The 25,180-nt window shown below is 52.5% G+C and overlaps 2 protein-coding genes and 1 long non-coding RNA gene across 3 annotated transcripts; all 3 read right to left on the reverse strand.

The window, feature by feature from the left end:
• Window positions 1-4,297: 4,297 nt before the first annotated feature.
• LOC148643319 (uncharacterized) lies at window positions 4,298-10,706 on the reverse strand. Its single transcript, XR_015929079.1, has 5 exons — window positions 10,632-10,706; window positions 9,711-9,781; window positions 5,460-5,507; window positions 4,563-4,726; window positions 4,298-4,434 (listed from the first exon to the last, which is right to left on the reverse strand). It is a non-coding gene; the product is annotated as an uncharacterized LOC148643319 (long non-coding RNA).
• Window positions 10,707-15,587: 4,881 nt separating this feature from the next.
• Window positions 15,588-18,321, reverse strand: LOC148643320 (uncharacterized). Its single transcript, XM_088616597.1, has 5 exons — window positions 18,295-18,321; window positions 17,757-17,966; window positions 17,204-17,251; window positions 16,520-16,683; window positions 15,588-16,391 (listed from the first exon to the last, which is right to left on the reverse strand). Exons 1-5 carry the CDS (start codon window positions 18,319-18,321, stop codon window positions 16,364-16,366), a joined length of 477 nt encoding a protein of 158 aa, XP_088472723.1. The 3' UTR covers window positions 15,588-16,363.
• Window positions 18,220-21,781, reverse strand: LOC148643321 (uncharacterized). The gene is made up of 5 exons (XM_088616262.1): window positions 21,155-21,781; window positions 20,648-20,717; window positions 19,684-19,752; window positions 19,290-19,382; window positions 18,220-18,833 (listed from the first exon to the last, which is right to left on the reverse strand). The coding sequence occupies exons 2-5, from the start codon at window positions 20,711-20,713 to the stop codon at window positions 18,477-18,479; spliced, it is 585 nt and encodes a 194-aa protein (XP_088472388.1). The 5' UTR covers window positions 20,714-20,717; window positions 21,155-21,781; the 3' UTR covers window positions 18,220-18,476.
• Between the last annotated feature and the right edge of the window lie 3,399 nt (window positions 21,782-25,180).

Consider the following 25,180-nt stretch of genomic DNA (forward strand, 5'->3'; position numbering starts at 1 on the left):
GTAGGACCTGTTCAAGCGGACAAGCTGCTCTGAAGTGGCCGGATTCTGATTTCCAGAGAAACGCGACACGGAAAGAACACGCCTGAGGACCTGTTGAAGTGCATAACACATTTCTGAAGAAAAAAACAAAGTACATAAGTAGTGATTTGCAAATAATAATAATTGCTTACACTTATATAGCGCTTTACTGGCACTCCACTCAAAGCGCTGCACAGGTCATGGGGAATCCCACTACCGCCACCAGTGTGCAGCCCCCACCTGGATGATGCGACGGCAGCCATAGTGCGCCAGAACGCTCCCCACACACCAGCTCTCAGTGGGGAGGAGAGCAGAGGGATGAAGCCAGTTCAGAGAGGGGGATTATTAGGAGGCCATGGTTGGTAAGGGCCAATGGGAAATTTGGCCAGGACGCCGGGGTAACACCCCTACTCTTTTCGAGAAACACCCCGGGATTGTTAATGACCGCAGAGAGTCAGGACCTCGGTTTGACGTCTCATCCGAAGGACGGCGCCTGTTTACAGTCCAGTGTCCCCCGTCACTATACTGGGGCATCAGGACCCACACAGACCGCAGGGTGAGAGCGCCCCCTGCTGGCCCCACTTACACCTCTTCCAGCAGCAGCCTTAGTTTTTCCCAGGAGTCTCCCCTCCAGTTACTGACCAGGCTCACACCTGCTGGGCTCCAGTGGGGGGGCTGCCAGCTGTGAGTTGCAGGATGAGATGGCTGCCGGCTGTACATACAGGGAGCCGTCGTCAGCGTTGGGCCAGTGAGGCCAGTGTTGTTGTCGCTGTCCCCTTGAAGCAATTCAGACTTGAGATGAAAACCGAACACGAGCCAGACGGGCAGAATGTCACCTTTGATTTCCCGCTGTTTCTGTGCCTAAGTGTCGTACCGTTTTAGAATGAGAGAGCTTTCTGGGCCCGATCCCTCTCACTCCAGGCAGGTGAGCTGGGAGCACTGGGAGAAATGAACTGGGGAGTCCATTTGAAAGAGTGTGTGGAAATTCAAGTGTTGGGGTACACATCCGTTTGGGGGGGGCGCTATAGCGGTGCAGGAAGAAGCACGTTGCGGTCAGAGTTTGTGTGTGCAGAGGGACAAACAGTTCTCTCCCAGTGAGACTCAGAGATAAACTCAGGAAACCACAGTCACCGTTCGCAGCAGCCTGAGTGATGATAAGGCCTCAGAGCTGAAGAGAGGACTTCGAACCCGCTGCAAGGCCGCAGGCCCTCCATCAGTTCCACTGGTGACTCCGGACGGCCATCCCTGTGGTAGGACGCAGGGAGCGCCGGGAGTCCGCAAAGGAAACTGCATTGCAAACAATACTTTACGCAGAGGGGGGTGGGGGTGGGGAACAAGCCGCCCAGTCCGTGTGGTTGAAGCAGATACCCTGGCTCCTCTCCAGACACAGCTGGGTGAGCTCCTCCAGTCAGGACAGGAGGCTCTTCTGTACACAGAGGGGGGTGGGGGTGTGGAACAGGCTGTCCGGCCCTGTGCTTCGGTCCCGCGGGGCTGCAGGCCGGGCAGAGCCGTCTCTCCTCCGGCGGGACGGGACGCCGGGGGGGTGAAGCGGACCAGATCCTCACCTCCGGGGCGGGAGGAACTGTCGCCCGTGGCCATGGTCCTCCTCTCCTGCCCGCCTCCCTCTCCCTCGGACCGGCGCTGATGAAACAGGTCCAGGTGGGAGGAGGCCGTCCCCCAGCGGCTCCAGGGAAGGCCTCCTGCTGTTGCTTTCGCTCTTGTCGAAAGAGGAACGTGCCCCCCCCCTCCCCGGCCCTGCTGGACAGGTATGACAGGGGTATGATAGGTGTGCAGCTCCCCCGTCAACATCCGAATTCTGGGTTTTGGGCGAATCGGGCCACACGTCTGAGAACGACATTCCGTTCGGTGTAGGCGCTCGCTCCCTTTAATAGGGGTGAAATCTAGTCATGTGAGACAGGGGGAGGAGCTGAGACATTATTAATTGTATGTCAAAATGTGAGCATCAGTAATCAACATTTTATTGCTGATTGGCGACTTTAAGTGTTCTGGGGCATGCAGGTAACGTTTTAAAATGAGTCTTCTTAATGCAATGAGTTTTGGAGGCGGATGGAATTTCTTGAGGGTTCCTGAAACTATTCCTTTGGACTGGATAGTCCACATTTCCGAGGTAGGAGCAGCAGGGCTGGGCGTTTTGTTGGAGCGAAGTCCCCCTCCAGATAACCCATGAACCCCGTCTCTACTGTCACTCCAGTCAGGACAGGAGGCTCTGCTGTACATAGAGAGTGGCGGGGGTGTGGAACAAGCCGCCCAGGCCTGTGGTTGAAGCCGATACCCCGGCTTCTCTCCAGAAACAAATGAAAATGTTTCACGTTTTCATTGTGGTTGTCTGAACACGGCAAGACTGTATAATTCTCTCTCTCTCTCTCTCTCTCTTTCTCTGTGCTATAGTCTGTAGGATTTGTCATTATTTTTCCTTTTCTGTAAAGCTCAGGGAGAAAGCTGGCATTTTTTCAAACCACATTTCAGTGAGCTTTCCAGTCAGGACAGGGGGCTCTACTGTACACAGAGGGTGGGGGGTGTGTGGAACAACTCCTTTGTTCGGGGCCTTGGGGCATTCTTGTTGTGAAAGGCGCTATATAAAAAAACTGAATTGAAATTAAATCTTACAGGTTTGGGTTTTTCGGAGATCTGGTCAGAGATCTTGTCTGACTTGCCCGTTTCAAAAACGTGACGACACTCCTCACATCCGAGCGCCGCCGGTCTGTGACGTAACGTATCCTTACACAACCATGACGGTTTCATCATGAAGAGCACGAAAAGTGGTTGACGTTTTAATTTGGCAACGCCACGATGGATCCCAGTTATTTTTATTTTGGAGGCCAAAGAGGAAAAAAAAGGAAACGTCCGGAGTGGATCGATGGTCATCTCTGCGGTTGTTCTGATGTTCTGAAAATACAAAACAAAAAAAAAAAACCGGCTCGCTTACCCGGTCGTGTAGTGTTTCCACACCCCACGCAAATCAGCTTCTCTTCGCCCCCGGGGGCTCGCCGCCCGCCGCACCCCTCTCACATGATAGGGGCTTCCCCCGGCTGTGACGTACTTATCCTACCCCCTTCGGCCAACGTCATACCGGAAGTTGCGCTTCGGGCCGCGGCGATGTTGACGTACTGTCTTGTAGCGTGAGAAGGGTTTAAATTTCGACGTAAGGAGTTGGCCATCGTTATATTTCGCGAGGTATAATACGGGGGAAAAAGAACATTTGTATTTATCAACCTACTAGTAATACTGGGTGGATGTCACGTTCCCCAAAGTTCAGTGCCTCTCTCTAATAAAGTAGAAACGCGACATTAAACTCCTTTCGAAACGGGAGAAATCACCAGGACACGATACAACTGACGTCCGGAACAGAAAAAAAGAACTCCTATTGCCATTTGTAATGACCCCGTCGTGTTTTTCCCGGTGTACGCTTCTCTTTCGGAGACCGTTTCTCTCTGGTGTTGTTTTGCTGTTGGAATAAATGCAGAGGTGACCCTTCTGTGTGGAGTCTGCGTGTTCTCTCCAGCGGGTCGTTTCCACCACCGCAGGGTCTCCCAATCGTCACAGAAGTGTGTGTCGTTTTGGGTGGTGGTGGGGTGGTGCATGTGGGATACTGCGCCCCGAGGGGGACGAATGGAGAAGACCTGTACCTTCACGAGTCCAGGTTGTGAAAACTTCTTCTGGCAGTTCAAAACGTTTCTAAGAGACTACAGCGCTACCCTGTTTTCCATTTGTATCGTGTATTATTATACAGTCATAAGTATCTGTACTGATCACAGAGTCCCCCTCTCACTGCCAGGACTGAAGCCCAGTGCAGCACGAATAATAATAATAATTAATAAGTCTGGACTCTCCACTCAGAGCTCTTCCCAGGTCAGGGGGATCCCCTCCAGCCCCCCCAGTGTGCAGCCCCCACCTGGATGATGCTCCAGTCCGCTCAGCACACAGCAGCTCTCAGTGGGGTGGAAAGCAGAGGGATGGAGCCAGTTCAGAGAGGGGGGTGATAAGGAGGCCATGATGGGTCAAGACTAGGGGGGGAATCAGGCCAGGATACTGGGGTAACACCCCTACTCTAATCCAGAGACACCCCGGGATTGTTAATGAGCACAGAGAGTCAGGACCTCGGTTTTACGTCTCATCCGAAGGACGGCGCCTGTTTACAGTCCAGTGTACCCCGTCACTATACTGAGGCATCAGGACCCAAACAGACCGCAGGGTCTCACACCTCTCCCAGCAGCAACCTTGGGGGGGGGGGGAGGGAAAAAAACAAAAGCTAAACAGATTTTTTTTAAAAAAATTTTATTGATGCTTAACAAAAGGTCATCAGTCCAGTCTGGGGTCCCTCAGCTTCAGTCCAGTCCAGTCTGGGGTCCCTCAGCTTCGGTCCAGCACAGACTGGCACAGAACCAGGAAAGGAACCTGGAAAGAATATTGTTATTGCAGTTGTGAGGGACAAAGACACAGACGTCACCATGACATCAAACAGCAAGAGGAGACTCCTCCTTGAATCACAGACACGACCGGGCGGCGCCCCCCTGTCTGATCACCTGCACCTCCTCTTCCTCTTCTTGTCCTTCCCGGCAGCCTGCTCCTCCTCTCCCTCGCTCTTCCTCTCCCGACCCACGGTCTCCGCCACCTCCATCGGCTCGTCCTGATCTTCTGTCTCCACTGACACGCAGCTCAGGGACTTCAAAAAGACGCAACAGCGCTTCTGAAGCAGAGACAGGAGAGTCACGTTAAGAGTCGGACTGGACACTCCAGTACATGAACACTGCACTGAGAGAGAGAGGAGTTCATACACACACACTGACTGGACACTCCAGTACATGAACACTGCACTGACCACAACCTGGCCATAGAAACTCGGCGACACAGGCAGACCTGGCTGCCCAGAGAGGACAGGCTGTGCTCCCACTGCCAGCAGGGAGAAATAGAGACAGAGGTGCACTTCCTACTGCACTGTGACAGATACTCTGGGATTAGAGAAACATTCTTCCCGAAATTCAGAAATCTAATCCCAGAGTTCCCACACCTGCCAAAACCACAACAGGTCCCAATCCTACTGGAAGAGGGAGGAGGGAACTCAGTTGATCTGGCAGCCAGTATGTGATCTCCTGTCACAGCCTGAGAAACAGTAAGTCCGTCTTCCAATAATGCTCCAGCCGCCTACAGTATATGTCAATATTATATAATATGTGTTTGTTGTAAATGTCTGTAACATGTCTGTAGATTTTATTTTACTTCTATTTTTTGTTATGTTATATGTTAATTTTATTATTTTTATTTGCTTTGGCAACACTGATTGTACCCATCGGTCATGCTAATAAAGCACCTTGAATTGAATTGAATTGAAAAATTGAGAGAGAGGGGTTCATACAGACACCGTGACTGGAAACTGACTGGACACTGGACAGGAGTAAAGGGAGGATCAGAGCACTACCCACCTTCTTTTTCTTCTGTTCCACAGGAGGTGGTGATTGGACCTCCTCCAGCTGGAGTCCGAGGAGGGAGAGAGGGGGCAGGAGAGGGACAGCACAGGGAGAGAAAGAGAGAGACAGGTGAGTCAAGTGTCCCAAGAGTACAGAGACTCTGCTGAGATCACACTCGCAGTGAGTGAGCCTGGGTGTAGCCCACTAATACTGACCCACTGGACACCACAGGACAGAGAGGAGGAGGAGGAGAGAGACACACTGCCTGGACACCACAGGACAGAGAGGAGGAGGAGAGAGACACACTGACTGGACACCACAGGACAGAGAGGAGGAGGAGAGAGACACACTGCCTGGACACCACAGGACAGAGAGGAGGAGGAGAGAGACACTAAGTCTGGACCCTCTCCTCTCCAGCTCTTCCCAGGTCAGGGGGATCCCCTCCAGCCCCCCCAGTGTGCAGCCCCCACCTGGATGATGCTCCAGGCACCTTAGTTCTTATTGTCAAGAAGGAAAGAATATTAGAAACATGAAAAGGCTGAATGTCTTAAATGCATTTTTTTATACTGAAACAGAGAGGCACACACACGTCATTACAAACGCACACCCGCACAGAGACGTTCTCAAGCGCCTTGTTCATATTTATGGGCTCCAACAGGAACAAAAAACGCCAGCCTGACAACTCGAGCATTCAAACCAAGAACCCAACCCGTACTCACATTGGCAGCCTGTGCAGAAAAGCATAAAGAACCACAAGCCTTCTCTATTGGGAGGAAAAACACACACTCCCTCTCTCACACTCCTGATTTCCTTAAATAGCTCATTCTTCATCTCTGGCTCCTACATACAGTATAGCAGCGCTCAGTCTGCTTTGAATAAGCCATAAATCCTCAGACTGCTTACTGCCCTGGGCATGTACCAATAAATCCGAATGCACATCTGAATCCCAAACAGAATCTCTAGTAAAATACGATCATTTGTGAAACAGGCAAATGACTGTCTCAGGGGCCCATTCCTCATTCTCAAGACACATGTATGCAGTACGTACACCATGCATTGAGCAATAGGGACTGAATACACCGCAGGTAAGGTTAGAAGTCATTCTGAGGTGCCACATGTGAGGGATACAGCTAGGCATCTGAAATGCAGGGTTTGAGAGCCCTTTCAGGAGCACTGCATCCTTTGAGACAGACCCGTGCGTTTTAAACAAATGATCATTTCTTTCAGCATTAGGGACTAAATATACTAAATGTATGATGTTAAAATGTTATTTTCACATATATTAATGTAATAAATGATTGCTTATGCTTTAACAACAAATCTAATTAAAATAAAAGCTTAAGTTTTGTATTTATCTTGTACCATAGAACATGATTTTCTTTGTATTTCAAGCCCACAAAGTGTCCAAATGACACACTACATGATATAAGGAAGATTATCACATGCATATCGGTATTATCTTTCTTATGAAAATGCATTCCTTTCATTACCTTTTACTTTTTAAAATGAACTCAAATTGTGTATAATGTAATAATTTAAGTAGAGGACTCCTTCACTGTCCTGACTCTTCGCTGTGTCTCTGATCCTGTCTCTGTCTGGCTCTTCTCTCTGTGTATCTGATCTCCTCCATGAGGACTCCGTCACTGTCCCGACTCTCCGCTGTGTCTCTGATCCTGTCTGTCTGTGGCTCTTCTCTCAGTGTATCTGATCTCCTCCATGAGGAGGCCTTCACTATCCTGACTCTCCACTGTGTCTCTGATTCTCTGATCCTGTCTCTGTCTGTGGCTCTTCTCTCAGTGTATCTGATCTCCTCCATGAGGACGCCTTCACTGTCCTGACTCTCCCCTGTGTCTCTGATCCTGTCTCTTTCTGTGGCTCTTCTCTCTGTATATCTGATCTCTTCCATGAGGACGCCTTCACTGTCCTGACTCTCCCCTGTGTCTCTGATCCTGTCTCTGTCTGTGGCTCTTCTCTCAGCGTATCTGATCTCCTCCATGAGGATTCCTTCACTGTCCTGACTGTCCGCTGTGTCTCTGATCCTGTCTCTGTCTGTGGCTCTTCTCTCAGTGTATCTGATCTCCTCCATGAGGACGCCTTCACTGTCCTGACTCTCCACTGTGTCTCTGATCCTGTCTCTGTCTAAATGTGGCTCTTCTCTCAGTGTATCTGATCTCCTCCATGAGGACTCCTTCACCGTCCTGACTCTCCCCTGTGTCTCTGATCCTGTCTCTGTCTGTCTGTGGCTCTTCTGTGAGTTTGACCTTGAGAGATCTGTAATGCTGAGTTCTCACTGGAGCAGTCCGATATGATCTTCAATAAAAGGTCCAGCAAAGTCAAAGCTGGTCGGTCCCAGAACAGGACAACGCAAGCTCAAGTATCAATTCATTAAGTTTGTGGGTTTTAATGGATCCGGCCTGAGCAAGCCTGGTTCAGTTAGCAAACAGGCGGCCCACGATCGGCTTTCAACTCATTTCACAACTGCGGTCTCTCATCCTGTGTTTCGGTCTGTTTCGGAACACCTGGAGAAAACGGACTCCGACTACTGCCTGGCGCAAACCCCACTCCCAGCCGGTGATGGTGAGATCCGAAGACCTTTTAGAACAGGACTTGTAAATATTCCCCTTCCATCGTCGTCAGAAGTATGAAGTGGCTCTGCGGGTTTTTTTTAAAAACCCAGCGACGCCGACTTTGTCTTCACCCGCAGCAGAGCAGGTCAAAGTTTATCCCTGCGCTGGAAGGACAGGAAAAGGGACGCGGCGTTTCGGCCGCAGAGCCTCCTTCGGGCGCGTGAAGCCGGAAAAGACCACAGTCTAAATGTCGCGTCTCTTTCCCCTCTCTCTCGGCCGCGTGGAATGATCCCGTACCTGCTGCCTCTGCGGCCTGCGGGTGGCCGACACGGCCCCCTCCCTGACCGTTATCCCTACCTGCCGCGCGTCTTCAGCGACGCTTCCCTGACCGTTATCTCTCTCTTTCAGGAACCGCGGCACCGCAGGAATGCCATTACTCCATGATCCAGGATCCCGGGCCCGCGGGCGGAAGTAGGTTTTGCCTTCTCACGTGTAAGGGCTCGCAGGGCTCAAACGGCAGCGGCGGGGGACGGCGAGACGCCTGTGGTGCGCGGGCTTGCTAGGTCAGTGTGAGGTGAAGTCGGGGCAGAGCCCCTGGACCACAGCCCCACCACTGGGAGCTCTGCTAAGTGCTGGGTTGGGCAATCATTACTGGATACGAGTGTCAAGTGTCGACACGAGTGTGAGCAGCGTCGATTCGAGTGTGAACGGTGTCGACACGAGTCCTGTTGGTCAGTACAGTGTCAATACGAGTGTGAACAGTAAGTCCTGTTGTTCAGTACAGTGTCAATACGAGTATGAACAGTAAGTCCTGTTGTTCAGAAGTGTCAATACGAGTGTGAACAGTAAGTCCTGTTGTTCAGTACAGTGTCAATACGAGTGTTATAAGTGTCGACATGAGTGTGAACACTGAGTCCTGTTGATCAAAAAAGTATTAATATAAGTGTGAACGGTGAGTCCTGTTATCTGTACAGTGTCAATACGAGTGTGAACAGTGAGCCCTGTTGTTCAGTATGGTGTTAATGTAAGTCTTATCCTGTATAGTATAAGTTAACATAAGTATTGACCAGTATCCTGTTGTCTACAGACATCACACTACCCAACAGTGATGTGGAGTACGCCACCGTCAACAAACCGAGAGCAGCACAAAGTGAGGACTTTTTTAACTCTTTACCACAGTATAAAACCCACAGGAGTAATGATAATGACACTAAAAACAACAACACTGATAGTGAACAAGAGATTTTGAACAATACACATTCTAGTCAGATTTAAATACCCACAGACCTAACCGTTGGAAATTGTAAAAAAATGCAAATTATTTTTTTTCTGCGTGCAGGTTTTCTAAGAACTGAGGAAAGGTTAAAAACGAGAGAATGCCATTCGGTTTTTCAAGCCTGTCTGGTAGTTAGTGATTAATTGGACCCATGATTTAATCCACCTGTATCTGGAGAGAAGCCAGGGTATCGGCATCAACAACAAGGCTGTGCAGCTTGTTCCCCACCCGCCTCTGTGTAAAGACGCGTCACCCATTCTTGGTTTTATTTTCACCTTTCACTATACATGAAGAATTCCAAAAGGTGCACAAATGCTCTGGAGCTATTCTTTGGTTCGGCGATGTCTCTGGAGCCTTTTGTCACAGTGTGCGACTTCCCTGTGTGTCTCCCCGAACACAGGGTCTGACTGAAGGGGCACTGACCTGCAGGAATGGGAGGAGACCGAGCTGGGACGGTTCTGCCACGTCAGTGAAACTCTGGACCCCGACTTCATCTGCCAAAGAAACAGTAGTGTCAATTCACTCAGCCAGCAAGTTCAACTGTCGCCTCCCTTCTCTCCATCTCTGTGTGTCCCATCTCTTCATAACCCGTCTCCTATCAATCCTACTGTGTTTCATTTACTCTTCCTCACTCTGTCTCCAGTCCGGTTGTCTGCACTTAAAACTGAGGTATTTTCTGTGATCTCCTCTCTCTCGCTGTGTCTCCTGTCCTGTGGGTTTGTTACTGAGGGATTCTCTGTGATCTCCTCTCTCTCTCACTGTGTCTCCTGTCCTGTGTGTTAGTATGTTTGTTACTGAGGCATTTCCTGTGACCTCCTCTCTCTCACTGTGTCTCCTGTTCTTCAGTGTTTTAATCCTCTTAAATAATTTAGCTCATTCCTCTCTCACTCACTGCGACTCCTATCCATTCTGTGTTCAGTTCCTCTGACTTGCCTCTTGCATCAGCGCTAGCAATATCATGCATCTATTTAATTTAAAATTATTGATCTGTCACCTTGATAGTTCGATCTCGGCTACAGTTAGCATAGATGGCACAATTAAAAGGACGATGAGCTCAACATCTGTGCGTGTCTAATTAACTGAACCGTACAGAACATCCTGCCTCAGCTAGTCTCTTGCTGGCGGGGTCGCCCATCGGCTAGGCCACGTCTCCAAGAAATTCTGCGGACTGGACACTGCGGGAGGGTAGGGCTGTGTTTCCACACGAACGCCGGAAATCACTCAGGATCTCCAGAGAGACTCCTGTAGCCTTACAGCATCACAGTCACAGGCCTCAGCATTGCAACTGTATAATATCAAACGCCCAGACACCCTGAGGTGAGGCCGACCAGTCTGAAGTATTACCTGTAAACACCAGGCACACTGGAACCTGACTTCATCGTCCACTTAGCGCAGAGGTGGGGCGGACAGTCAGTTTTCTGGGGAGAAAAAAAACAACACCAGGAATTTAGCATACTGAAAAGAATAATGGAGTGATGATCTGGCTGAACCCGCTTGGCTGAGGGCTCCTGGCCAGAGGACGAGGAGGCTGGGACCCCCCCTGCACAGCGAGGAGGAGTGACCAGGGGGGGCAGCTACACAGGTGGAGACGGGGTGGGAGAGGGACGCGAGGGAGAGAGGGGGATCACGTGCAGTATTGACAGTGTTTCAGGAGAGGAGTCAGGAGTGATTGCTTAAATATCGACAGCCGAGTCTGACTGAACTAGGGTGTGGCCATGCCTCTTGAACTTTCATCACAAACTCCTGTCTTCCTGCGGTGTCTCTGAGGAAGCTACCATTTTTCACTGGCTAATAAGAGGTGGAAGAGGTGTTAGTGGGACAGCAGGGGGGCGCTCACCCTGCGGTCTGATACCCCAGTATAGTGACGGGGGACACTATACTGTAAACAGGCGCCATCCTTCGGATGAGACGTAAAACCGAGGTCCTGACTCTGTGGTCATTAAAAATCCCAGGGCGTCTCTCGAAAAGAGTAGGGGTGTAACCCAGGCGTCCTGGCCGAATTTCCCATTGGCCCTTACCAATCATGGCCTCCTAATAACCCCCCTCTCTGAACTGGCTTCATCCCTCTGCTCTCCTCCCCACTGAGAGCTGGTGTGTGGGGAGCGTTCTGGCGCACTATGGCTGCCGTCGCATCATCCAGGTGGGGGCTGTACATTGGTGGCGGTAGTGGGATTCCCCATTCCCTGTGCAGCGCTTTGAGTGGAGTGTCCAGAAAAGCGCTATATAAGTGTAAGCAATTATTAGTAAGGCCCCTCAGTAGTTGAGATCTCTGTTATACCCATCTAGAAACATGCAATCAGCATGTTATTGATGAAGCAATAGTCACAACATTATTCCAAACCTCTAACCCTGCACTAAGGGGCATGCTTCAGGCTCGGGCCAGGGTGAGAGGCGGGTTATGATGACAGTCATGGTTTCTACACCTTATACTGAGCTCAGAAATGGACCGAGCAGACATCTCACAAACAGATCCCTCCGCGTATAAGAAAGGCAACTTGTCTCTGCAAAAATACCACAGATTCACATCCGAAATATGATAAAAAGGCAAAAACACCACACTTGGAATGCAAACGTACCCTAAAAAGGAAACACGGTTTTAAAACCAACTTGATTTTCCCCTGGAGAAACCTTTTTATGGACACATTGCATCTATTACACATGTATAACTAAATATAAAGATAAAACTTAATATAAGAAGTCATGACATATCACACATGACGTCTGGTTCAGAATAAACAGTTTACACTGACCCACCTTTATTTACCCTGGTCACTCACTTCTATTAACTGTTTTAATAAGGGTAACAAATGAATATTTGTTTCAATTTGGGATCTACATCTGGGAGCCCTGAAATGTTGGCCAGAGGGGAGAAGCTGATATTCAGACGTGAGAATATATTTAAAAAAAGGATCTGGTGTTGTTTTTCACCTGTCTAATCAAAGCTTGTTCAAAAATTATCTGATTATAGGACACACGAGTTTATAATCATACTCATTCCACTTTTTAACCCCGTATATATGCACAATATGAAACGTATATACACTAAATCTCACGTGTGACTCCCATAATATACAGTTCTTTACGAAAATTAGGAACACTTATTACAATTATCAACCCCCCATGACGAGGCAATATTTCATACCTTTGTTTCTTTGTGGGTTCAAAGTTCTGTCCTGTCGTTTCACACGTAATGTTTTGGTAGTTATCTCAATTTTCCTTTGCAATTATCTCCAAGATCATCATCAACTTTTTGTAAAACGCTATGCACAACTGATATTTAAAGAAAGTCCTGTACCAAAACGTCTTCGTAGGGAAAGACAACTTTTTTTTTCTTACGTCAGTCGCTACACGGTTACTGTTAAAATCCATTCATCGCCTTTAAAAAAAAGTTTCGTTTTTTATTGTGTTTCACTGACATTTCTGTCACAATTCTGAGGGACCCCAAATAAAATTCACTTGCCGGTATAAAGACGCCGGCGAGGATAAGACAGGTATCGAGCCACCTGCGTATCTAACGGACGTTTAAAATAAATAAAATGGCGTGTAATGTTGCGAAGGGCTAGTGTTTTTTTATAGTTTGTCGATTGTAAGGGACGTGGGCCGCGACAGAAATACTGGTCGGGGTGGGAAAAGGTTTATTGATGGTTTATTGTACCGCAACGGTCACAATTGACTCACCAGCAAAGATGGCGCCGAGGCCACATCGACTCCCTCCCGCCCTGCCTCGCACCGAAGCTCGAGCTGCGGAGCGCGACGCCGAACCGCCGGTCCGCGGGCGCGGGCGCGGGACAGAGACGTCATAAACCCTTCCGAGGCGCAGGAATTATAGATCACTGTAGTTACTTCTGGACCCGGGTTAGGGACAGTGTGCCCTCCGTGAGAGTCTTCTGAGGAAGCCAGTGTCTCATGGGTGTCCAGGCTGGGTACCATCTGTCCATCACAGGACACACAGAAACACACACCATGGACAGGACACCAGTCCATCACAGGACACACACACACTCACTCACACACCCTGGACAGGACACCAGTCCATCACAGGACACACACACACTCACTCACACATCCTGGACAGGACACCAGTACATCACAGGACACGCACACACCAGGGCCAGTTTTCCCAGAAGCCAATTAGCCCAAAACCCTGTCTTTGGAACCAGAGAACACAGGGAGACCATGCAGACTCCACACAGACAGTCCCCCCCCCAGGGTCCAGACCCGAGCCCGGAGCCCCCCTGCGCTGAACCCCTCCGTACAGATGGCAGCACACAGCTCCGTTGTTCCCGATTCCCGAGGTGATCTGTTAAAAGAAGCCGCTGTGTTGCCTCCAGGTGAGGCCCGCAGCCCGATGCCGGTGGCGGCGGCAGAGAACGCGGCGCCGGTGCCGACGACGAGCGGAGCGGCCCCCGGGAGCCCCTCGACGTCGGGGGCCACGGCCCGCCCCGGCGACAGCGCCCCCCGATCCGGCAGGCGGCTGGTCTCCCGCAGGGAGAAGACGATGAAGCAGCTGGGGAAAGTGTCTTCCGTCCGAGGTAGGAGCAGCAGGGCTGGGCGTTTTGTTGGAGCGAAGTCCCCCTCCAGATAACCCACGAACCCCGTCTCTACTGTCACTCCAGTCAGGACAGGAGGCTCTTCTGTACACAGAGGGGGTTGGGGGTGGGGAACAAGCTGCCCAGACCTGTGGTTGAAGCCGATACCCCGGCTTCTCTCCAGACACAGCTGGGTGAGCTCCTCCAGTCAGGACAGGGGGCTCTACTGTACACAGAGGGTGGCGGGGGTGTGGAACAACTCCTTTGTTCGGGGCCTTGGGGCATTCTTGTTGTGAAAGGCGCTATATAAAAAAACGGAATTGAAATTGAATCTTACAGGTTTGGGTTTTTCAGAGATCTTGTCAGAGATCTTGTCTGACATGCCCGTTTCAAAAACGTAACGACACTCCTCACGTTCGAGCGCCGCCGGTCTGTGACGTAACGTATCCTTACACAACCATGACGGTTTCATCATGGACAGCACGAAAGCCCGAAAAGTGGTTGACCTTTTAGTTTGGCAACGCCACGATGGATCCCAGTTTTTTTTTATTTTGGAGGCCAAAGAGGACAAAAAAGGAAACGTCCGGAGTCTTGTAGCGTGAGAAGGGTTTAAATTTCGACTTAAGGAGTTGGCCATCGTTATATTTCGCGAGGTATAATACGGGGGGAAAAAGAACATTTGTATTTATCAACCTACTAGTAATACTGGGTGGATGTCACGTTCCCCAAAGTTCAGTGCCTCTCTCTAATAAATTAGAAACGCGACATTAAACTCCGTTCGAAACGGGAGAATTCACCAGGACACGATACAACTGACGTCCGGAAAAAAAAGAAAAAAAGAACTCCTATTCCCATTTGTAATGACCCGTCGTGTTTTTCCCGGTGTACGCTTCTCTTTCGGAGACCGTTTCTCTCTGGTGTTGTTTTGCTGTTGGAATAAATGCCGAGGTGACCCTTCTGTGAGGAGTCTGCGTGTTCTCTCCAGCGGGTCGTTTCCTCCACCGCAGGGGCTGGTCGAAACGGGGTCTCCCAATCATCACAGAAGTGTGTGTCGTTTTGGGTGGTGGTGGTGGGGGGATGCATCGGGGATACTGCGCCCCGAGGGGGTGACCTCTCACATTGCTCCGGACGAAGGGAGAAGACCTGTACCTTCCCGAGTCCGGGTTGTGAAAACTACAGCGCTACCCTGTTTTCCATTTGTATTGTGTATTATTAGACAGTCATAAGTATCTGTACTGATCACAGAGTCCCCCTCTCACTGCCAGGACTGAAGCCCAGTGCAGCACGAATAATAATAATAATTAATAAGTCTGGACCCTCCACTCAGAGCTCCTCCCAGGTCAGGGTGATCCCCTCCAGCCCCCCCAGTGTGCAGCCCCCACCTGGATGATGCTCCAGTCCGTTCTGCACACAGCAGCTCTCAGTGGGGAGGAGAGCAGAGGGATGGAGCCAGTTCAGAGAGGGGGGGTGATTAGGAGGCCATGATGGGTCAAGACCAGGGGGGGAATCAGGCCAGGACACTGGGGTAACACCCCTACTCTTCTCCAGAGACACCCCGGGATTGTTAATGAGCACAGAGAGTCAGGACCTCGGTTTGACGTCTCATCCGAAGGACAGCGCCTGTTTACAGTCCAGTGTCCCCCTTCACTATACTGGGGCATCAGGACCCACACAGACCGCAGGGTGAGAGCGCCCCCTGCTGGCCCCACTCACACCTCTCCCAGCAGCAACCCTGGGGGGGGGGGAGGGAAAAAACCAAAAGCTAAACAGATTTTTTTTAAAAACATTTTATTGATGCTTTACAAAAGTCCAGTCCAGTCTGGTGTCCCTCAGCTCCAGTCCAATCCAGTCTGGTATCCCTCAGCTCCAGTCCAGTCCAGTCTGGGGCCCCTCGGCTCCAGTCAAGTCCAGTCTGGGGCCCCTCAGCTTTAGTCCAGTCTGGTGTCCCTCAGCTCCAGTGCAGTCCAGACTGGGGTCCCTCAGCTTCGGTCCAGCACAGTCTCGGGTCCCTCAGGTTCGGTCCAGCACAGACTGGGGTCCCTCAGCTCCAGTCCAGTCCAGTCTGGTGTCCCTCAGCTTCGGTCCAGTCCAGTCTGGGGTCCCTCAGCTTCAGTCCAGCACAGTCTGGGGTCCCTCAGCTTCGGTCCAGCACAGACTGGGGTCCCTCAGCTTCGGTCCAGCACAGTCTGGTGTCCCTCAGCTTTGGCCCACCACAGACTGGGGTCCCTCAGCTTCGGTCCAGCACAAACTGGGGTCCCTCAGCTTTGGCCCACCACAGACTGGGGTCCCTCAGCTTCGGTCCAGCACAAACTGGGGTCCCTCAGCTTCGGTCCAGCACAGTCTGGGGTCCCTCAGCTTCAGTCCAGACTGGGGTCCCTCAGCTTCGGTCCAGCACAGTCTGGGGTCCCTCAGCTCCAGTCCAGTCCAGTCCAGTCTGGTGTCTCTCAGCTCCGGTCCAGTCCAGGCTATTGTCCCTAGGCTCCAGTCCAGTCGTCTGGTGTCCCTCAGCTCCGGTCCACTCCAGTTTAGTATAGTCCAGTCCAGATCTTAGCAGGCACAGAACCAGGAAAGGAACCTGGAAAGAATATTGTTATTGCAGTTGTGAGGGACAAAGACACAGACGTCACCATGACATCAAACAGCAAGAGGAGACTCCTCCTTGAATCACAGACACGACCGGGTGGCGCCCCCCTGTCTGCTCACCTGCACCTCCTCTTCCTCTTCTTGTCCTTCCCGTCAGCCTGCTCCTCCTCTCCCTCGCTCTTCCTCTCCTGAGCTACGGTCTCCGCCGCCTCCATCGGCTCGTCCTGATCTTCTGTCTCCACTGACACGCAGCTCAGGGACTTCAAAAAGATGCAACAGCGCTTCTGAAGCAGAGACAGGAGAGTCACGTTAAGAGTCGGACTGGACACTCCAGGACATGAACACTGCACTGAGAGAGAGGGGTTCATACAAACACACTGACTAGACACTCCAGGACATGAACACTGCACTGAGAGAGAGAGAGGGGTTCATACAGACACACTGACTGGACACTCCAGTACATGAACACTGCACTGAGAGAGAGAGAGGTTCATACAAACACACTGACTAGACACTCCAGGACATGAACACTGCACTGAGAGAGAGAGGGGTTCATACAGACACACTGACTGGACACTCCAGTACATGAACACTGCACTGAGAGAGAGAGGGGTTCACACAGACACCCTGACTGACTGGACACTCCAGTACATGAACACTGCACAGAGAGAGAGAGGTGTTCATACAGACACACTGACTGGACACTCCAGGACATGAACACTGCACTGAGAGAGAGAGGGGTTCATACAGACACCCTGACTGGACACTGGACAGGAGTAAAGAGAGGATCAGAGCATTACCCACCTTCTTTTTCTTCTGTCTCACAGGAGGTGGTGATTGGACCTCCTCCAGCTGGAGTCCGAGGAGGGAGAGAGAGGGCAGGAGAGGGACAGCACAGGGAGAGAAAGAGAGAGACAGGTGAGTCAAGTGTCCCAAGAGCACAGAGACTGCTGAGATCACACTCGCAGTGAGTGAGCCTGGGTGTAGCCCACTAATACTGACCCTCTGGACACCACAGGACAGAGAGGAGGAGGAGGAGAGAGACACACTGCCTGGACACCACAGGACAGAGAGGAGGAGGAGAGAGACACTGACAGACAGGGCTGAAAGAGAGAGAGACAGAGAGGCAGGGACAGACAGACAGCAGGCCGAGAGAGAGACACTGAGATCGAGGGACAGACAGACTGAGAGACAGGGCTGAAAGAGAGAGAGACAGAGAGGCAGGGACAGACAGCAGGCCGAGAGAGACACTGACAGACAGGGCTGAAAGAGAGAGAGACACTGAGACCCAGGGACAGACAAGACGGCGAAACTCCACCACAGACAGGACAGGAGGCAGGGTGGGACCAGCACTGACCTCCTTCCTCTCTCCTGCCAGAGTAACTGTCTCCACCTCCTCTTCCTCCTGCAAGTCAAGAGACAGGCTGAGAGAGAGACGGGCTGGCGGGACATCGGCGAACAGAGCTGAAGGCAGAGAGCCGGTGAGACAGGCCCAGCTGGGACAACGCAGGACAGACAGAGAGACAGACAGGGAGACACACGAAGAGACACAGGGAGAGAGACCCAGCTGGGACAATGCAGGACAGACAGAGAGCAGGGAGACACACGGAGAGACACAGGGAGACAGGCCCAGCTGGGACAACGCAGGACAGACAGAGAGCAGGGAGACACAGAGAGACACAGGGAGAGAGACCCAGCTGGGACAACGCAGGACAGACAGAGAGCAGGGAGACACACGGAGAGACACAGGGAGACAGGCCCAGCTGGGACAAAGCAGGACAGACAGAGAGCAGGGAGACATGGAAAGAGAGAGGGAGAGAGACAGGGAGAGAGGGACAGACACAGAGACTCAGACAGAAGGACAGAAAGACAGAAAGAGAGAAGTGCAGATGGACAGATGACAGAGACAGAGAAAAGGACATATGGACTGATGGACAGAAAGACAGAAAAAGACAGAAAGACAGATGGACAGAAGGACAGATGGACTGAAGGATAGACGGACAGAAGGACAGATGGGCGGACAGACAGATGGACGGACAGACGGACAGACTCTGCCCCACTTGCCTCGTCAGACATCTCAGCCTCTCTCCTTGCCCTCCGCACCGGGGAGCCCCAGGCGGGGCCTGGCGGGGCCGGGCGGGCGATGGGGGGCAGGACGGGCGGGGGCAGGGGCAGGGGCAGGGGCACCGCCCCGGGCAGCAGGGGGGGCTCGAGGGGCATGGTGGGGAGGAAGGGGGGGCGGCGGGGCGGGACAGTCAGGGGCCTGAGGGGGCCGGAGGGGGCTCTCGGGCGAGGAGGGGGGGGACACCGAGCGGAACGAGCCGGGCGAGCCCGAGCGGGACGAGCCGGGCGACCCCGGGAGCTCCAGCTGCAGCTCGGCCGCCCTCTCCAGCTTCTGGACGAGCTCGGGGAAGCACGAAGACACCACGGGATTCTGTCCAGCGGGGAAAGGGGGAGACACAACGCAGGGGGGATGAGGAGCAGAGACTACGCCTGGACAGGTGAGTGTGTACAGTGTGTCCAGTAAGAGTCTGGACAGGTGAGTCTCTACAGTGTGTCCAGTGAGAGTGTGGACAGGTGAGAGTGGACAGTGTGTCCAGTGAGTGTGGACAGGTGAGTGTGTACAGTGTGTCCAGTGAGAGTGTGGACAGGTGAGAGTGGACAGTGTGTCCAGTGAGTGTGGACAGGTGAATGTGGACAGTGTGTCCAGTGAGAGTGTGGACAGGTGTGAGTGCACAGTGTGTCCAGTGAGTGTGGACAGTGTGTCCAGTGAGAGTCTGGACAGGTGAGTGTGTCCAGTGTGTCCAGTAAGAGTCTGGACAGGCGAGTGTGTCCAGTGTGTCCAGTAAGAGTGTGGACAGGTGTGTCCAACAGTAAGAAGCTGTCTTACCCTGTAACCCAGCTCAGGGGTGTTAGGGGGTGCTCTGTCTCCTCCCCAGATCTCACCTTCAGCTCTGGTGAAATGCCGGACCACTAGGAGACGCTGGAAACGAGGACACAAGACAGAGGTCAGGTCCACAGAGCTCACTCAATCACTACAGCAAGCAGAGACCTCTTGGCCATCAGGACTGTGGGGGTCAGAGTGGGGAGCTGTAGGGTATCGGGAGTTTAGGGGTCAGTGTGGGGAGCTGTAGGGTATCGGGAGTTTAGGGGTCAGTGTGGGGAGCTGTAGGGTATCGGGAGTTTAGGGGTCAGTGTGGGGAGCTGTAAGGTAGATGTGGGGCACCGGGCCCACCACAGGGCGGCCGGTCCAGTCTCGCGGAAGGCGACCGGGTCAGACTTACGGAAAAGCACCGGGACTTGGGCCGGGACCTCTCCCGCTGCCAGTCCGGGTTCGGCCTGACCGGTGTGACCTGTGAAGACGCCAAACAGCCCATCTCCGAGACAGCTCTGACCACATAGCCCAGCCCAGTCGTGTCGAGACTAGGGGCCTTGGGCAGTCTCGACAGTGTGTCCAGTGAGAGTGTGGACAGGTGAGTGTGTACAGTGTGTCCAGTGAGAGTCTGGACAGGTGAGTGTGTACAGTGTGTCCAGTGAGAGTCTGGACAGGTGAGTCAGACCAGTGTGTCCAGTAAGAGTCTGGACAGGTGAGTGTGTACAGTGTGTCCAGTAAGAGTCTGGACAGGTGAGTCTCTACAGTGTGTCCAGTGAGAGTCTGGACAGGTGAGTGTGTACAGTGTGTCCAGTAAGAGTCTGGACAGGTGAGTCTCTACAGTGTGTCCAGTGAGAGTCTGGACAGGTGAGTGTGTACAGTGTGTCCAGTAAGAGTCTGGACAGGTGAGTCTCTAAAGTGTCTCCAGTGAGAGTCTGGACAGGTGAGTGTGTACAGTGTGTCCAGTAAGAGTCTGGACAGGTGAGTGTGTACAGTGAGTCCAGTAAGAGTCTGGACAGGTGAGTCTCTACAGTGTGTCCAGGAAGAGTGTGGGACGTTCAGAGGCAATCTGTGCACTCAGAAGGCCATAATGGACCTGCAGCTTGGTTTTCCTCGGACCCGCGACCCTGTCTCTTGAGCCGAGGCGTGTCCTCAGTCAAGATCACCACTGGAAGTGTCTCTCCTCGTCTGGAGGTGTTACCGTGAGACCTGGTCTGTCAAGCGCTTTGCGCTGCTATGTGTGTGAAAGGTGCTCTATCAGTGAAGTTTATTATTATTATTATTATAATACAGCGAGCGCTGCTGGGGGCGGAGAGGCCAGTTGGAGGAGGGCTGGACGCTGGACGCTGGACGGCGGGCGGGAGGGGTGGACTTACGACGCCTCGCCGGGCCCGGGTCCTGCTGCGACCGCGCACGGCCGTGCGGCATCTCTGTCGGTCCATCGTCCTGCCGAGACAAGAAGAGTCACAGAGGGGAGGGGGCGGAGCCACACAGCTGGGTGGCTTGTTCCCCACCCCCGCCCCCCTCTGTGTACAGAAGAGCCTCCTGTCATGACTGGAGGAGCTCACCCAGCTGTGTCTGGAGAGAAGCCAGGGTATAGGCTTTGTTCCACACCCCCGCCACTCTCTGTACAGTAGAGCCTCCTGTCCTGACTGGAGGAGCTCACTCAGCTGTGTCTGGAGAGAAGCCAGGGTATCGGCTTCAACCACAGGGCTGGGCAGCTTGTTCCCCACCCCCACCACTCTCTGTGTAGAGGTGCACCTCCTCTCAATATCTTTTTACAGCACGATCACACCCATAAGAGTGGAGTAACAGGGAAAAAAAAACAACTTATTTCTCAACTTATTTTATTTCTCGACAGCGGCATTTTTTAACTGACTTACCGATTCACGGGGATACTTAAGGGCGAAACTGAAGCTGAAACTATTATTTGATTGAAGTCGAAGTAACCCGCGAATCTTTTTTGGAATTAACACGTGTTTAGAAAGCGCTATATTGTCCTTTCCTCCTCCTTTCTCTTCACTCCTCTGAGCTCACGGGGCTCCGGCGCCGCCCCCCGCAAGAATCCGCCGCTCTGTGACGTCAGGCGGCTCATTGTGACGCCCCCGTGACGTCGCCCCCGACGCGCTCACGGCTCGGCCGCGAAAAACAAAAATGGCCGACATTTTTCGCGGATGTTGTTTTTTTTTGGGTGGACATTTTATTTTTCCAACTCTCGGCGGCCAGCCGGGTGTCCCTGTACGAACCCGGTAGTCGCCACCCCGGACAAGCAGGGGAAACGGGTCCAGCTGTTTCTGGCCCAAGGGTTACAAAAGCTGCATTTGAATTTAAAGACAAAATCACGTCGAGGGCGCATTCAGCACCCCCACGTCCAACACGGGTTTCCGTGGGGTGGGGTTCAGTGAAATTAGCACCCCCCCGACCCCCAAGTCAAAGAAAGACCAACCTCCACCCCCCTCTAGCGGCCAAGGGCGGAAATTTCGGGCCACGCCACGTCCAAAAAACACGGGTTCCCCCCCCCCCTCCCCCTGTCCTGCGGGGAAAAGACACGGCATTTTCTTTTCCGAGCCCTGCGTGGGACCTCACGACCCCCCCCCAAAAAAACGGGCTTCGGAGACGAGGAAAACCAGGCACGTCGACCTCTCTACAACACCACCCGGCCGTTTCTGTTTCAAACCGTGGTAAAAAAATAAATACAATTTCGCCCCTCACCGACCGCCGCGCAAAAAAACACAACTTCACGCTACAGAAACGGCCTGTGTGAGGGGGGGCACGGGAAAAAAATAAAACCGTGTGCGTGTTTTCGGCAGAGTAAGCTCAGCAGGGAAACTCCCTGAATCTCAGGGTTGCTTCTTGAACCCAGAAAACGACCTTTTTTCTCTCTCTCGTTTTCTTAGTGTCTGGGACGTTCACGAACTCCGCCGCGTCGGTGCGATTCCCAGCGGGACTTGAACATAACCCCCCCGTGGGGCCACAGCGCCCCCGTGTGGCCGAGAGGACCACCACCCTCAGGGCTGAGCTTTTACTGCCGTGTCCCGCTTTTACTCTGGCGATGAAGGAGGGAATCATGGAGGAGAATTGATATTGTGATCCACCAGTCCATCACAGGACACACACACACCCTGGACAGGACACCAGTCCTTCACAGGATACCAGTCCATCACAGGACACACACACACCCTTGACAGGACACCAGTCCTTCACAGGATACAAGTCCATCACAGTACACACACACACCCTGGACAGGACACCAGTCCATCACAGGACACACACACACTCACACACCCTGGACAGGACAGCAGTCCATCACAGGACACACACACACTCACACACCCTGGACAGGACACCAGTCCATCACAGGATGTTCAGTGCCTCTCTCTAATAAAGTAGAAACAAGACATTAAACTCCGTTCAAAACAGGAGAAATCACCAGGACACCATACACCTTGCTCCGGACGATGGGAGAAGACCTGTACCTTCACGAGTCCGGGTTGTGAAAACTTCTTCTGGCAGTTCAAAACGTTTCGAAGGGACCACAGCGCAACCCTGTTTTCCATTTCTATCGTGTATTATTATACAGTCATAAGTATCTGTACTGATCACAGAGTCCCCCTCTCACTGCCAGAACTGAAGCCCAGTGCAGCACGAATAATAATAATAATAATAATTAATCCATCTGGACTCTCCACTCAGAGCTCTTCCCAGGTCAGGGGGATCCAGTGGGGAGGAGAGCAGAGGGATGGAGCCAGTTCAGAGAGGGGGGGTGATTAGGAGGCCATGATGGGTCAAGACCAGGGGGGGAATCAGGCCAGGATACTGGGGTAACACCCCTACTCTTCTCCAGAAACACCCCGGGATTGTTAACGAGCACAGAGAGTCAGGACCTTGGTTTGACGTCTCATCCGAAGGACGGCGCCTGTTTACAGTCCAGTGTCCCCCGTCACTATACTGGGGTATCAAGACCCACACAGACCGCAGGGTGAGAGCGCCCCCTGCTGGCCCCACTCACACCTCTCCCAGCAGCAACTTTGGGGGGGGGGAGGGAAAAAACCAAAAGCTAAACAGATTTTTTTAAAAAAATTTTTATTGATGCTTAACAAAAGAACAAAAATTACAAGCTTCAGTCCAGACTGGGGTCTGGGGTCCCTCAGCTTCAGTCCAGTCCAGAATGGGGCCCCTCAGCTTCAGTCCAGTCCAGTCTGGGGCCCCTCAGCTCCAGTCCAACCTGGTGTCCCTCAGCTCCAGTGCAGTCCAGACTGGGGTCCCTCAGCTTTGGTCCAGCACAGACTGGGGTCCCTCAGCTTTGGTCCAGCACGGTCTGGGGTCCCTCAGCTTCAGTCCAGACTGGGGTCCCTCAGCTCCAGTCCAGTCCAGTCTGGTGTCTCTCAGCTCCAGTCCAGTCCAGTCTGGGGCCCCTCAGCTCCAGTCCAGTCCAGTCTGGTGTCTCTCAGCTCAGGTGCAGTCCAGTCTGGTGTCTCTCAGCTCCGGTCCAGTCCAGTCTGGTGTCCCTAGGCTCCAGTCCAGTCCAGTCTGGTGTCCCTCAGCTCCTGTCCAGTCCAGTCTGGGGCCCCTCAGCTTCAGTGCAGTCCAGTCTGGCAGCCCTCAGCTCCAGTCCAGTCCAGTCTAGTCCAGTCCAGATCTTAGCTGGCACAGAACCAGGAAAGGAACCTGGAAAGAATATTGTTATTGCAGGTGTGAGGGACACAGACACAGACGTCACCATGACATCAAACAGCAAGAGGAGACTCCTCCTTGAATCACAGACACGACCGGGTGGCGCCCCCCTGTCTGCTCACCTGCACCTCCTCTTCCTCTTCTTGTCCTTCCCGGCAGCCTGCTCCTCCTCTCCCTCGCTCTTTCTCTCCTGACCCACGGTCTCCGCCGCCTCCATGGGCTCGTCCTGATCATCTGTCTCCACTGACACGCAGCTCAGGGAGTTTAAAAAGACGCACCAGCGATTCTGCAGCAGAGACAGGAGAGTCACGTTAAGAGTCGGACTTGACACTCCAGGACATGAACACTGCACTGAGAGAGAGAGAGGGGTTCATACAGACACATGACTGGACACTCCAGTACATGAACACTGCACTGAGAGAGAGAGGGGTTCATATAGACACACTGACTGGACACTCCAGTACATGAACACTGCACTGAGAGAGAGAGGGGTTCATACAGACACACTGACTGGACACTGACTGGACACTGGACAGGAGTAAAGAGAGGATCAGAGCATTACCCACCTTATTTTTCTTCTGTCTCACAGGAGGTGGTGATTGGACCTCCTCCAGCTGGAGTCCGAGGAGGGAGAGAGGGGGCAGGAGAGGGACAGCACAGGGAGAGAAAGAGAGAGACAGGTGAGTCAAGTGTCCCAAGAGTACAGAGACTCTGCTGAAATCACACTCGCAGTGAGTGACACCGACACTAACCAGCCTCAGGACAGCACTGCTAGAGCACCACAACCCAGACTCAACCACATCACAGCACAGATCAAACAGCAATATCTCACACACTGGGACACACACACACAAACACAACATAAACTGGAATGCTACAGAACCTTAAACAGACAATACACACTAGCTGAATATTTGACCAAAATAAAAAATAACAAACAGAAACAGACCCTGACGAAGTACAGGCTCAGTGACCACAACCTGGTCATAGAAACTGGGCGACACAGGCAGACCTGGCTGCCCAGAGAGGACAGGCTGTGCTCCCACTGCCAGCGGGGAGAAATAGAGACAGAGGTGCACTTCCTACTGCACTGTGACAGATACTCTGGGATTAGAGAAACATTCTTCCCGAAATTCAGTAATCTAATTCCAGAGTTCCCACACCTGCCAGAATCACAACGGGTCCCAATCCTACTGGGAGAGGGAGGAGGGAGGAGGGAACTCAGTTGATCTGGC

The sequence above is a fragment of the Lepisosteus platostomus genome, chromosome 22, assembly GCF_059453375.1.
Source record: "Lepisosteus platostomus isolate fLepPlt1 chromosome 22, fLepPlt1.hap1, whole genome shotgun sequence".
Lineage (NCBI taxonomy): Eukaryota > Metazoa > Chordata > Actinopteri > Semionotiformes > Lepisosteidae > Lepisosteus > Lepisosteus platostomus.

Bases quoted from the DNA above. Each gene is read 5' to 3' on its own strand.
- LOC148643320 (XM_088616597.1), bottom strand. From the start codon at position 18,321: ATGTCCTTTTCTCTGTCTCTGTCATCT. The intron at 17,967-18,294 runs GTCCATCTGCAC...GCATTGTCCCAG, and splicing joins TTTCTCTGTCTCTGTCATCT to CTGGGTCTCTCTCCCTGTGT. The intron at 17,252-17,756 runs GTCAGTGCTGGT...CTCGGACTCCAG, and splicing joins TGGCAGGAGAGAGGAAGGAG to CTGGAGGAGGTCCAATCACC.
- LOC148643321 (XM_088616262.1), bottom strand. From the start codon at position 20,713: ATGGACCGACAGAGATGCCGCACGGCCGTGCGCGGTCGCAGCAGGACC. The intron at 19,753-20,647 runs GTAAGTCCACCC...GCGTCTTCACAG, and splicing joins CCCGGGCCCGGCGAGGCGTC to GTCACACCGGTCAGGCCGAA. The intron at 19,383-19,683 runs GTAAGTCTGACC...CCTCGTTTCCAG, and splicing joins CCAAGTCCCGGTGCTTTTCC to CGTCTCCTAGTGGTCCGGCA.